General features: G+C 33.7%; 1 protein-coding gene across 5 annotated transcripts in view; it reads right to left on the minus strand.

Moving 5' to 3' along the window:
* Positions 1-2153: 2153 nt before the first annotated feature.
* The window catches only part of CCDC102B (coiled-coil domain containing 102B), a 316475-nt gene continuing 305930 nt past the window's right edge, over positions 2154-12698 (minus strand). For all 5 annotated transcript variants that reach the window (XM_077135262.1, XM_077135264.1, XM_077135261.1 and 2 more), the window contains one exon: positions 2154-6080. In XM_077135262.1, the coding sequence (XP_076991377.1) occupies positions 6071-6080 (10 nt within the window). In that variant the 3' untranslated portion in view covers positions 2154-6070. The remainder of the gene's footprint in view (positions 6081-12698) is intronic.

Consider the following 12698-nt stretch of genomic DNA (forward strand, 5'->3'; position numbering starts at 1 on the left):
TTCATTGATGAGGATGATTGAATTTGGTTTTAATTTCCTTCCCCCTCTTGTACCATGAAAAAGTAAATGATCCTAGAATGCTTTTCTTGTATATAATCTTTTCATTCATCAAACTACAAAAGATTTAGAATTGCAAATATCACATAGATGAGAGCAGATTTGCTCATTCATATTGAAAATTTACTTCCCTAAACCTAAATAAGAGAAAAACTGAGATAGCCTACTGTGAAACAATATAAACTAAAATATTGAATATAAATATAATAAAATTGGTGCTCATCAAAACACACATATATACACACTCATACATCAAGAAAGATTAGTATGTTTAACCAACTGGAATTCCATCTTTTAAAATGTCAAGGTTTTCTCATTACAATATTTTCTTTGCCTCCCAAACTTAAACATAAGACTGCATCTACATCAGTATCTTGATTCTTGATAAAGAACCAAAAGAAAATTAAGTTTATTTTTTACTTTGCTTTTCAGTATCACATTCTGCATTTCATAACATCAGTTAGGCACCTTCAAATAGTTATGTAAGTAAATTAAACCACCAGCCATTGCAAAGTTCTGAAAGTATGGTTCCATACTTCAATTTGAAATTAATTATATTTCTGACTAAAGAAGGTCTTTAGAATGAATAAAATATCAAAGGCTCTGCATCTATTTCTTTAGATCTTAAAATACTTTTCAGTCTGAAGAGTTTATTTTTCAAAGAATTATTGACTTTACAAACCTAGGGAAATTGGCAAGCTGATGCTTAGGATAACATTTTCTTTTTATTCTATAGAATATTTAGTTACTTGATTTCGACATCAAATTATTTTTAGAAAAACATTGGCATTACCAAATAGCTTCTTTTACATATTTTTAATTCAAAATTCCAGCCACCATGATAAAGGAAACTGAACAAAGTCAAGGAGGAAGTCTGCCTTATTTCTTCAATGGAAAACTAATATAGTCATTCAACCAAATATTTCTCAGGCATGTGATACACCCAGACCTTGTTCCAGGTGCTGGCTCTAAAGCAATGGGCAAGATAAACAAGAGCCCTGACGTCATGGAATTCACAGTCTTCAAACAAAACAGATGTGTAAAATTTTGTTGTGAAAACACTGAGTCCTCAAAAAATAAAAAGGAAAACTTTGGCATTTGGGAATGTATACTTCGGTTTTCAAGAAATGTGAATCGCCAGAAGACATACAGCTCATTACCCAATCTAGTTTTTAAACATAAGAGTTCTAAGGTAGCTAAAGGAAAAATTCCTGAGTGTTATTATGTATTTGACTTTAACAGAAAACAATATTGAGAGGATGTTCGTCGCCCTATTTAAGAATAAAGTTGAAGACATGTTAGTTGCAATCAAGTTTTCCAAAATACCAGCAAACATGGCATACCTCAATTAATATGTCAGTATAATTCTCCTCTGGGAAAGCTTCATATAAAAAAAAAAGGAAATCCTAAATTAACAGGGTCACTAATTACTTTTTATGAAATGAAATTTGAAGTCAGATTGTGTAAGATTCATATGATTTTTAGGCCAATTTGCTCCTAAATGTCACATGGATAAATCGGGCTTGTGATTTCTATTCTCTGATTAGGATTTGCTATTTGGATATCTGCCTCCTTTTTTCCTAGGAAGAAGTTTTGTGGGAAGAGTTATGTGAAATCTAAATGTGTGAGATGAAAATTTTATATGACGCATATTAACAGAACTTGAAACAGTAGGTAGTCTGTGCTGAATAGGGTATCATATGTGGGTTTGAGTCCAGTTTTGAAGAATATAATAGATATTAAGTAAAATAAATGAGGGAAAAGGATGCAGAGTTTGGTGAAATCCAAAGAGCAAGTGAAAACCAATTGTACATAGGAGTCAAGAAAAAAAAATAGAAAAAATAATTAAGGAACAAGATGGGAATCATTCAGTACAGGAGACCAGGGACAGAGGAAATAATGTGGAAAAGACAAATAAAAAATAAACCAATTAAGAAATAATGAGGAAAAATTCACAATATGATATAGTGGTAATGACAGGTAGTATGTAAGTTTTAAGAAAGTTCTCTATCATTTTTCTAATAGAGCCACTTGCTTTTCTCATGTACCCTTGTAGGGCACCAGAAAGCTTAGACACCATTAAGTTGCTTCTTTGAGGGGTTCAGTTCATTTCCGCATTGATATCTTGTGTAGATTTCCAGAAAATTTGGTAAAATTATATCTTTATTATTTTAAGACAGAAAACATGACAATTAAATATGTAGTCTCCTGTTTTCTTCCTGACCTCTTTAGAAGTAACCCTATCATAATTCTCCTGTATATCCAGCCCATATTTATAAACTTTTACCACATAATATATACATCAGAAAATATAATATAGTTTATTTTGTTTTAAATTTATATGTAATGAATATATATATACATATATATAATATATATCTTTATACACACATACACACATATGATATATATTGTCCCATAAGTTGTTTGTAAATTTTAATTCATGAACATCGTGTTATAGGTTGAATTGTGTCCCCCAAAAGGATACATTGAAGTCCTGAGGCTGGTACCTCAGTTATACGGAAACAGGGTCGTAGCCGTTGGAATTAGTGCAGGTGAGGTCATACGGCACCAGAGTGAGTCCTTCATGCTAGAGGACTTGTCCTCAAAGAGGAGGAGAGACATGGAGACACATACCTGGGGGAAGACAGCCACATAAAGGCAGAGGCTGCTCCCACAAGCCAAGGAATGCCAGGGGCTGCCAGTGACAGCCAGAAGTTAGAAGAGGCAAGGAAGGGGTCTTCCTTTGGCCTTCTGAGGGAGTCCCTGCTGACAGCTTGATCTTGAACTTCTAGCCTCTGGAAATGAGAATAGCACAGGTTTATGGGCATTGCTATGGCAGCCTAGGAAAATAATGTGAATAGGGAGCATTCATCTTTTAACATTTTAAGGATCTATTTTTTCAACAATTGTTTTGTTCTGGGCCTATCTTAAAAAAAAATTAACCTTCCTTATATCAATGTCATAAAGTTTTTCACCTATTTTTTCAATATGTTCTAATATTTAGTTTTTTTTATCCAGTTGAGGTTTTGTTTCTATTATTGATTTCATACAATGTGATAAGTTGTGAACTAATTTATTTTTCTATTTTATTTGGTATATAATTTTTAAAAACCCACACAGATGTCCCTATTACCCTACTGATTTGCAATTCTCTGTCATAAATTAATACTGCAGTTAGATGGGAATCTGTCTGCATTCTCTGTCCTATTAAATTCACCCATTTGTCTATTCATGGGGCCAGTAAACATTATCTACATTATCACAGCTTTACATACATGTCTATATCTGATGATGATGGAAGCAACACCTTCCCCCCACCTTTTTCTGATGTCAGAAATGACAAACTTTAACATTCAATACGAATTTCAGTAACAATTTGACAAATTCCATGAATATCTCTGTAGGTTTTCTGATTTGAAGTGCACAAATTTAAAGATTAGTCTGGAGAAAAATGGGATTTTTATGATAATGCACTATCCATGAATGTAAAAGAGTTCCTCAATTACTCAGATCCCCTTTCAAAACCTTGAGAATTAATTTTTTTGTTTATGAAAATTTTACTTATTTTCTCAAAAGGAGTCTTACATATATATCTGATTTATCCACATGTATCTTTTAAATTTTGTTCATAGATTATGGGACATTTTTCTTATTGTTTTCTACTTAGGTTTGTCTGTTGAATTTTTATCAAGAAAACTTATTGAGCTTATTTCTTTTTAAATAATTGACCTGTAGATTGTTTTGGATATGGATTGTTTTCTAATTAATAGCAAAATTTCCTTTTCTTTTCCAGTATTTATGCCTGTATTTTTATTGCCTTAAATTATTGTACAATGTTACCTAAAACTATAGAATGTGGAACAGGGTAATGGCCATTTTTTGTTTTATTTTTATTAGTTTGTGAACTCAGTGAGGGAGATTTAATGTTTCACTGTAAAGAAAGCTATTTGCTATAAGTTTCAAGTAGAAATTCTACCTATGTAGAGAAAGATCAATTATATAACTAGTTTTAGTCATTACTATTAATATTTTAAAAGTCTTATTATTTCTATGTCATATCATATGTTTTTTTCTCAACTGGAGTGGCAAAAGATTAATGCATTTTCTGATAGAGAACCTTCCTTGAATTCTGAGAATAAACACCATATGCTCATGATGAATATTTTATAACACTTCTAGATTTCATTAGCCAAAATTATTGTTTGGGATTTTGTGACTCTAATCACAGATTTGTCTATAATTCTCTTCTCATCATTGAGTTGCAATAATTTAACATCTCATAAAATGTGATAGGAAATGTGCTCTGATGGGCTTCTTTAAAGCATTTTGTTTTCTTTTCCTTAAAATTTTGGTAAAACAACTATTTTAATTGGCTTTACTGCCAAAAGCAGATACCATAAAAATGGGTTGGCTTTTAGTAATGGAAATTTACTAATGGGAATTTATTGATTAGCTTAGAGTTTTGAGGCTGAGAAAATGAACAAATCAAGGCATCATTAAGACGATGCTTTCTTCCAGGAGACAAGTTGCTGACAATCCTAAGCCTTTATCACATGGCAAAGCACAGGACGGTAACTGCTTGTCAGTCCCTTCTCTTTCTAGTTTCCCTGCTTTCAGCTCCTTATTTCCATGGCTTACTCTCTCATTGTCTGAATCTCATTCTCTCAGAAAGGATTGCAGTAAGAGGATAAAGACCCACCCAGAAAGAGGTGGCTGACACCTTAACTTAAGTAGCCTTGCCAAAAGATCCTACTTACAATGGGTCCACAGGAATGGATTAAATTTAAGAACATACTTTTCTGGGGTACATACATCTTCAAACTACCATACTTATCTATAAAACTGCATTATAAAATTGGTGCTTTTGTTGTGAGAAGGAATAAGGAATTTGACTTTGGGGTAAGGTTTTCAACTGTAATTTTTCTACTCAACTTTCTTTTATATTTCTCATGGAATACTGAGAAATATTTTCCATAAAAATCCAATATCATCTAAATATACAAATTTGATGGATTAAAGATGTTTATTATATTCACTTGCATTTTATAAACATCAATTGCAAGTTTAGTTACATTACTTGTTAACATATTCTTAAAGTAATTTGTTGGGGTGAGTTCTCTCTCTTTGTTGATCAGTTTTGGAAACTGGCCTTTGATTTACAGAGAAATTTGGGGAAATTTGTAGTTGTCATTATGGTATTTTTCTCCCTCTTTCAATTCTGTTTTACAAGGGCTTCCTTTGGGGCCCTTATTGCCTCTGAGGAGGCCCAGCCCCAGCTGCACACATCTGGGTCCAAGGTCAACAGAGACCTGGCGGTTGCAACAATGCTGCTTTCTGTGTCTGTGCTGTTTCTGACCGCTGAGCATCTCACTTGTACCAATGATCACCCATGTTTCTTAAGGACTTTTTAAAATTAGGATTTGCCTTTTAATGTTATGTTTAGTGCAGAGGCAGGAAGATCAACGCATAATCTTATGGTACCATATTGATAGGGATTGCTTATATATCCTATGTCAGCAATAATTTTATATAGTAAAATAACAATTAATACTATTGGAGTTTAGTATAATATTTAAAACACCATTTTATCAGGGGTTCACACTTTTATTCTACCAGAGTCTAGAAAGGATCAGATATGTAACTAGATCACCAAACACTTTTGTCTTCCTAGATTAGTGATGGTCCACAGGCTGCAAATTGGAAAATGTAATTTATTGTGCTTAAACAATAACTCATAATGCTTTATCTAAGTGACCCATAAAGTTTATGCAATTTTAGAAGTGTCTAACATAGTCACACGTATAACTAGGCGAAAGTTTTGAGGCCATGAAAATGTCCAAATCAAGGCGTTATCAAGACGATGCTTTCTTCTTGAAGACAAGCTGCTGACAATCCTGGAGCCCTCCATCACATTGCAAGGCACATGGCGGCATCTGCTGGTCTCTCCCTTCTCTTCCAGGTTTTGCTGCTTTCAGCTTCTTTCTTCCATGGCTTCCTCGCTGTCAGAATTTCATTCTCTTCTAAAGGACAGAAGTAAGAGGATTAAGAAATTGGATTCTTCTTAAACAAACCTCTACACTTTAGGAGAAAACATGGAGCCACTGTGATGAAATGGTTCATAAAAAGGGGCAGAGAACCACAATAACAAAATCATTCAATTTTGCCAATACCTTTATGCATTTGTAACTGTAAAATTGTGTCTGAGTGGTGTTTCATCTCATTCATTAAAAAAGTACACAAGGGGTGCACGGTGGTTCAGTGGTAGAATGCTCACCTTTCATGCGGGAGACCCAGGTTCGATTCCCAGACCATGCACCCCACCCACCGAAAAAAGGCACACAAGGTCTTCAAAGTTAATATACAATTAAAATGGTCTGTATTAAAATAATATTTCATTTAAAAATTTTACAAAATGTTTTCAAATATATTTTGTAATTTGATCAATGCTAAAATTCTGTAATCTAGGTTATGGAGATGTATGTTTCTAAGAACATATATAAATAGAGAGGGAGATGAAGTAGTTAAAATTTCCACATTTACAGCTGTGTTTTTTCCATTGAAAATATGCTATTCTATTTGTTCTAATACATACCTACACAAAGATTTCATAGGGAAATTTATAATATGATAATTAATGGGTAAGTATGAACACTATAAAATAAAAAATAATGTTTTTGATATATCGTCTTTAAATGTTAGATGGAAGAGAAACTTTTCTCCTCTCCATAAAGTTCCTTCTTCAAAAGTTATTTTGTATTATTTTCTTTTGGGCTGAAATTAAAAATTTTGTATTTTCAGTGCATAAAAATATGGGAACTAAATAATACACAGGGATAAAGAAATAGATTTAAAATATAAGTTTGGAATTATAAAAGAATTCTTCTTTCCAAAGAATTCCAATTATTATAAAGTACTCCCAATGGATGTCATTATTTAAGGTTCAATGAACTTTAATAATAATTTTCACTTTAATTGTATCTTTGTGTGGTTTCGCTTTCAGAAGAAATCACAAAGGGAAGGAAATATCTGCATCATTTCCTTACTGTTAAAAAGACCAACTTTAAAATAATGTCATTTTATTATATTTAAAGTAATTTAAATATTGTACTTTAACAATAGGGATTTTCTGAATATAAGATTAACCACCTTGTGAAGTAGTGAGTTCTCTAAAACTGGAATGAATTAAGTGTAGGCTGGATGGGCAGTGTCACTAGAGGGATTATTACAGAAAAGACTGTTGGATAGCTGGTCTCAATGGTTTCGTTCAAGTCAAATTCTCTAAGATTCTTGAAAATTTTGTTTATCCAGTAAATTGCAAAATTTTGATTTCTTTACTTTCTCTTTTGAAATAATATATTCTTTAATATTTTCCTAATTTAATTCATAAATATTTAACATCTCTCATATACTGTGTTGGTTTGAATATGTTATATACCCCAGAAAAACCTGTGCTCTTTGAATCTATCCCTGTGGGTACAAACTTTTGTGTGTGGGACATTTTGATTATGCTGTTTCCATGGAGATGTGACCCACCCAATCCAAGGTGATCCTTAATCCTTTACTGGAGTCCTCTGTGAGAGGATAAAAGTCAGTAAAAGCCCAGAGAGCTCAGAGAGAAATGCCCTGGAGATGCAAAGAAAGGACATATAGGAGCTGAGATAGAAATTTACTGAAACCAGAAGCTAAACTAGGGAGAGAAGGAGCAGCAGACTTTGGCCATGTGCCTTCCTGTATAACAGAGGAGTCCCAATGCCAGCAGCCTTTCCTCAGAAAAGGTATCCTCTTGTTGATGCCTTAATTCAGACATTTTCATGGCCCTTAGAATTATAACTTGAAACTTAATAAATCCCCATTGTTAAAATCCAACACATTTCTGGTGTACTGCATTTTGGCAGCTTTAGCAAACTGAGACATATACCATATAGTAATGTGTGAATCACTGGTTTCAGTCATAAACAAACAAACAAGAAAGATAGGCTCCCTGTTTTCATGCTGCTTTTATTTGGTAGAAATTGTAGATGTGAACAAGAACATATACCTTCCTGTAAGCACAAAATCACATTTTGGAATGTGACATGAATTAAAAGGACAGGATGCTGTGAGATTAACAGTGAGGTTCTATGTGTCAGAGAATGCATCACTAAGGAAGTGATATTTAAGTTGCCCCCTGAAGCAAGAGCAAGAAGTCAGGTGAAGAATGATGCAAGCCACGCCATGGCTATAAAAAACAAGCTGTGCTAAAAGAATAGCTATGGGAAAAAGCTTTGCAGGTTCAAGCAAATAAACAACGATAACAACCCAAAGTATCAGTACAGCTGAAGCAAAATGAAGGAGCAGAGGAGTACACAGAAATCAACTGGAAGGCTTACATTATCCCAAGTTTTATAGCTCATTTTAAGGAGTGCACATATTTATTGTAAGTTTAATGAGAAGCTTTTGAAAAGCTTTAAACTGGGGATGCCGTAATATAAACTGTGCTTCTAGAAGACCGAGCTGAAATGTGGAGCATGTACTGGAAGTGGAAATCTGAGTTGAGAGCTGCTGCAGAAATCCCAGGAAGAGATAATTGGTTGTCTGGACTGGAGTCATAGCATCTCTCCAACAAGAGATGAAGAGTTTAAAGTGGGAAGAGATTTAATAGAATTTGTGGATTTATTAGTGAGTGGCAGGAGCAGCGTCAAGCACTGATTAGCTTCTGCAGGAGATAAAGGTAGTTTGAAGTCCCTGAAGGAGAAACGGGTGAGAACGAGGAGAACAACATGTTAGGGAATAATGGATACAAATTTTCTAAATTTAATCAAGAGAATCGGTCTAAATATTCAGTGCACTGAGCAAAACCTATCCAGAATACATACATCAGAGAAACTGCTATACCAAATTAACAGGAAAAAAATTAAAAAGCAGCCATAGGAAAAGCCTTCAAAGAAACCAAGTGATGACTTCTCCATAGAAACTGTGGAAACTCGAAGACAGTGCCATGCTATCTGTCCTAGTCTGCTCGCTGCCAGAATGCAATATACCAGAAATGGAATGGCTTTTAAAAGGGGGAATTTAATGAGTTGCCAGTTTATAGTTCTAAGGCCGAGAAAATGTCCTAATCAAAACAAGTCTATAGGAATGTCCAATTTAATGCATCCTGGAATAATACCTTGGTTCAAGGAGGCCAATGAAGTTCAGGGTCTCTCATCTGGAAAGGCACATGGCGAACACAGTCACAGTTTCTCTCTCGGCTGGAAGGGCACATGGCAAGCAAGGCCTCATCTGCTACTTTCTCTCCTGGCTTCCTGTTTCATGAAGCTCCCCGGGAGACGTTTCCCTTCTTCATTTCCAGGGCCGCTGGCTGGTGGACTTCAGCTTCTCGTGGCTATGTCATTCTGCTCTGCTCTCTCTGAATCTCTCATTCTCCAGAATGTTTCCTCTTTTATAGGACTCCAATAAACCAATCAAGACCCACCCAAATGGGTGGAGACATGTTGTCCCCTAATCCAGTTTAACAACCACTCTTGACTAAATCACATCATCCAGGGAGACGATCTGATTACAGTTTCAAACATACAGTATTGAATAGAGATTTTCTACCTTTACGAAATGATATTTTGATTAAAACATGGCTTTTCTAGGGGGCATACTTCCTTTCAAACCAGCAACACTATCTTTAGAGATTTGAAAGAAAAAAGATAAACTGCTAACTGAGAATTCTATGTTTATGAAAATACCATCTAAAATGAAGGTGAAATAAAGATGTCCTCAGATAAAGAAAAGCAGGGAGAATTGCCCATTCTCAGACATGCCCTATAGAAAACTATAAAACAAGTTATTAAGGGTAAATATATATGATTCCAGGTGGAAGGACTAAACTGCCTGAAAAAATGGTGATTACTGAAAAGGGTAAATATATGGATAAATATAAAAATCTATCGATATAAATAGCAATAATAGTTATAATTTATTGGTTCAGAATATATGTAGAAGTAAAATATACATTAAAATTTAAATATTAGGTGGCAGGCCATGGTGGCTCAGCAGGCAGAGTTCTCACCTGCTATGCCAGAGACCCAGATTCGATTCCCAGTGCCTGCCCATGCCAAGAAAAAAATAAATAAATATTAGGAATGGAAATAAATGTAAGCTGCTGCAAAGATCTTGCATTATGCAGAACATGGTAAAAGTAATAATTATAAGTGAGTGAGGCATATGCAATTTCCAGAGTTAACAATTATAAAAAGATAATAAAAAATAAACCAAAAAATCTAATAGAGGATATATATGGTAGAATTTTGAAAAGTAGCTTTAATATTCTTAAGATATGGGAAAGAAAAGAGACATAAAGGAACAAAGTTTAAAAAGGACAAATAAAAATCAAATATAAGTTGGAAGACATAAACTTAAAGACATCAGTAACTGTGTTTAAAAAGTAAAAGGATTAAATAATCAAATTAAAGTCAAGCTTTTCATAGTAGATAATAGACGCAGATCCAATTATACACTGTTTATAAGAAGCATACTTTAAATTAAAAGAAAACTGATAGATTGAAAGTAAAATATAAGCATCAAACAGCGAGCAAGGAAAGACACTAGACTGTATTACGGACAGTAAAAATAAACTTGGGAAAGGAGTGTAAGTATAAAACAGGTCATTTAAAAATGACAGAAGAAGCAATTCAACAAGGAGATAAATAATTCTTATGTTGTATTCTTCTAAATATAAAGTCTCAAGATATAGAAATCAATATGTGAGAGAAATTGAAAAGAGATAGACTCACAATCATAGTTAGAGATTTAAACACAGATTTTTCAGTAATTGATTAAACAAACAGACAAAATAATCAATAATATGTAAAAGAAATGAATGTGAATAATGAATAACCACGTCAGGAACTATAGAAGATATATTTCTTTCAAGATCAAAGTGAACATTTATGAAAATGGACCATAAGCTGTGCTGTAAGCAAGTTTCAACAAATGTCAAAGGATTGTAATTATACAGTACATGCTCTCTGATTATAGTGGAATTAAATTTTAACTCAATAATGGAATAATTAGGAGGAAATATCCAAACAGTTGGATATTAATAAACCTGTCTCAAAGAAGAGCTCATAATGAATATCGAAAATTTGAGATGAACTATAATAAAAATAAAATGTATCAAGACTTTTTGGATGTAGCTAAAATATTTTTATAGAAAACTTATATATCCACTTATTTATACATTTTCTTTTATATATTAGAAAACAGAAAAGTTTTATAACAGTGATCTAAGCTTCTAACTCAGGAGGTTAGGCAAAGAATGACAAACTACCCCCCAAAAATTTTGAATTAAAGAGATAACAAAAATAAGAGTTATATCAATTCAGACTTCCCAAGAACAACACTGGAAGTTAGAACAAAAGGCAAGGATGCTTCAATATTATGGACAAAAATTCCCATATTAGGCAGTGCAATGGTGGCTCAGTGGCAGAATTCTTGCCTGCCATGCTGGAGACCTGGGTTCGATTCCTAGAGCATGCCTATGTAAAAAAAAAAAAAATCCTATATTAAGACTATAAATAGAGCTAAACAATCCCTAGTAAAGGGTGAGGGTAGACTAAACGTATTTTGAGACATTTAAGATCTGAATGATTTTTCCTACAACCTCTTTCTCAGGCTAAGCAACTAAGGAAGATTTCCATGAAAATAAGAGATTCAATTGTGAAACAGGAAGCCATGTGATAAAAGAAAGATTCTATACAAAAGTGAAGCAAGGAGAATCCAAGTTCCATCTCCCTACCCCATATTACTGACAGCCCCTTCCAACATGAAAAAGTTAGAATGGCCATAGCCCACATTCCCCTATAGAGTGAGACAGAAAGATCAGAGGTCATGGTAGAGTTATTCAGAGGAGGTAGGGTTTAACAAATGAATATGATAGCTGAATCATTAAATTAGTAGTCTTCAGTATCTTAGAGCAGCCAGAAGTAAAGACCTAAAATTGGAGAATTGTAACCCATGCCAAACTCTGAAATCTGTTCTATCACTAAATGTGGTGTTGTGCTTTGAAATTTATTGATTCTTGATACATACATTATTTTTCACAGAAAAGGGGGGTCAGTTGATTGTGATGACAAAAAAACATTATTCCTTCTAGCCTCCCATATTCTGGAATATATTTTAAAAATTCAGAATTTCTGGAATACAGAAGGAATAAAAAAAGTATTCCTTCTATATTTCTAGAAGGAAACATCTGAAAGGGTGGTATGGTAGCCCATGACAAATTCTGGGATCTGTCCTGTGACTACTTGCTGAAGAGTGATTTGAAACTGTTGCTTTTTTCTTTCTTTACTTTGTATATATATTATATTAAAAATAAAAAAAAAATTAAAGAAAAGCAAAGCAAGGAGAATCTAAAGAATGAATTCTTTGAATGATGCTGAATCTACTATGTAGTGACCTACTTAGCAGGAACATAAGGCAACCAGTCCAGACTGGAGCAAGTTAGAAGGCTCTGGGTGAGACTTTTTCAAGAAATAAAGTCAATAGAACACCATGAGTGACTGAAGATTGAGTGGAGCTATCTACAGCTGGTGGAAAATCTACACTGAAATGCAATAAGAACACAGAAAACCAAGCAATTTGGAAAAGAAAGATGAGAAAATCAAAAT

Source organism: Tamandua tetradactyla, chromosome 18, assembly GCF_023851605.1.
Source record: "Tamandua tetradactyla isolate mTamTet1 chromosome 18, mTamTet1.pri, whole genome shotgun sequence".
NCBI lineage: Eukaryota > Metazoa > Chordata > Mammalia > Pilosa > Myrmecophagidae > Tamandua > Tamandua tetradactyla.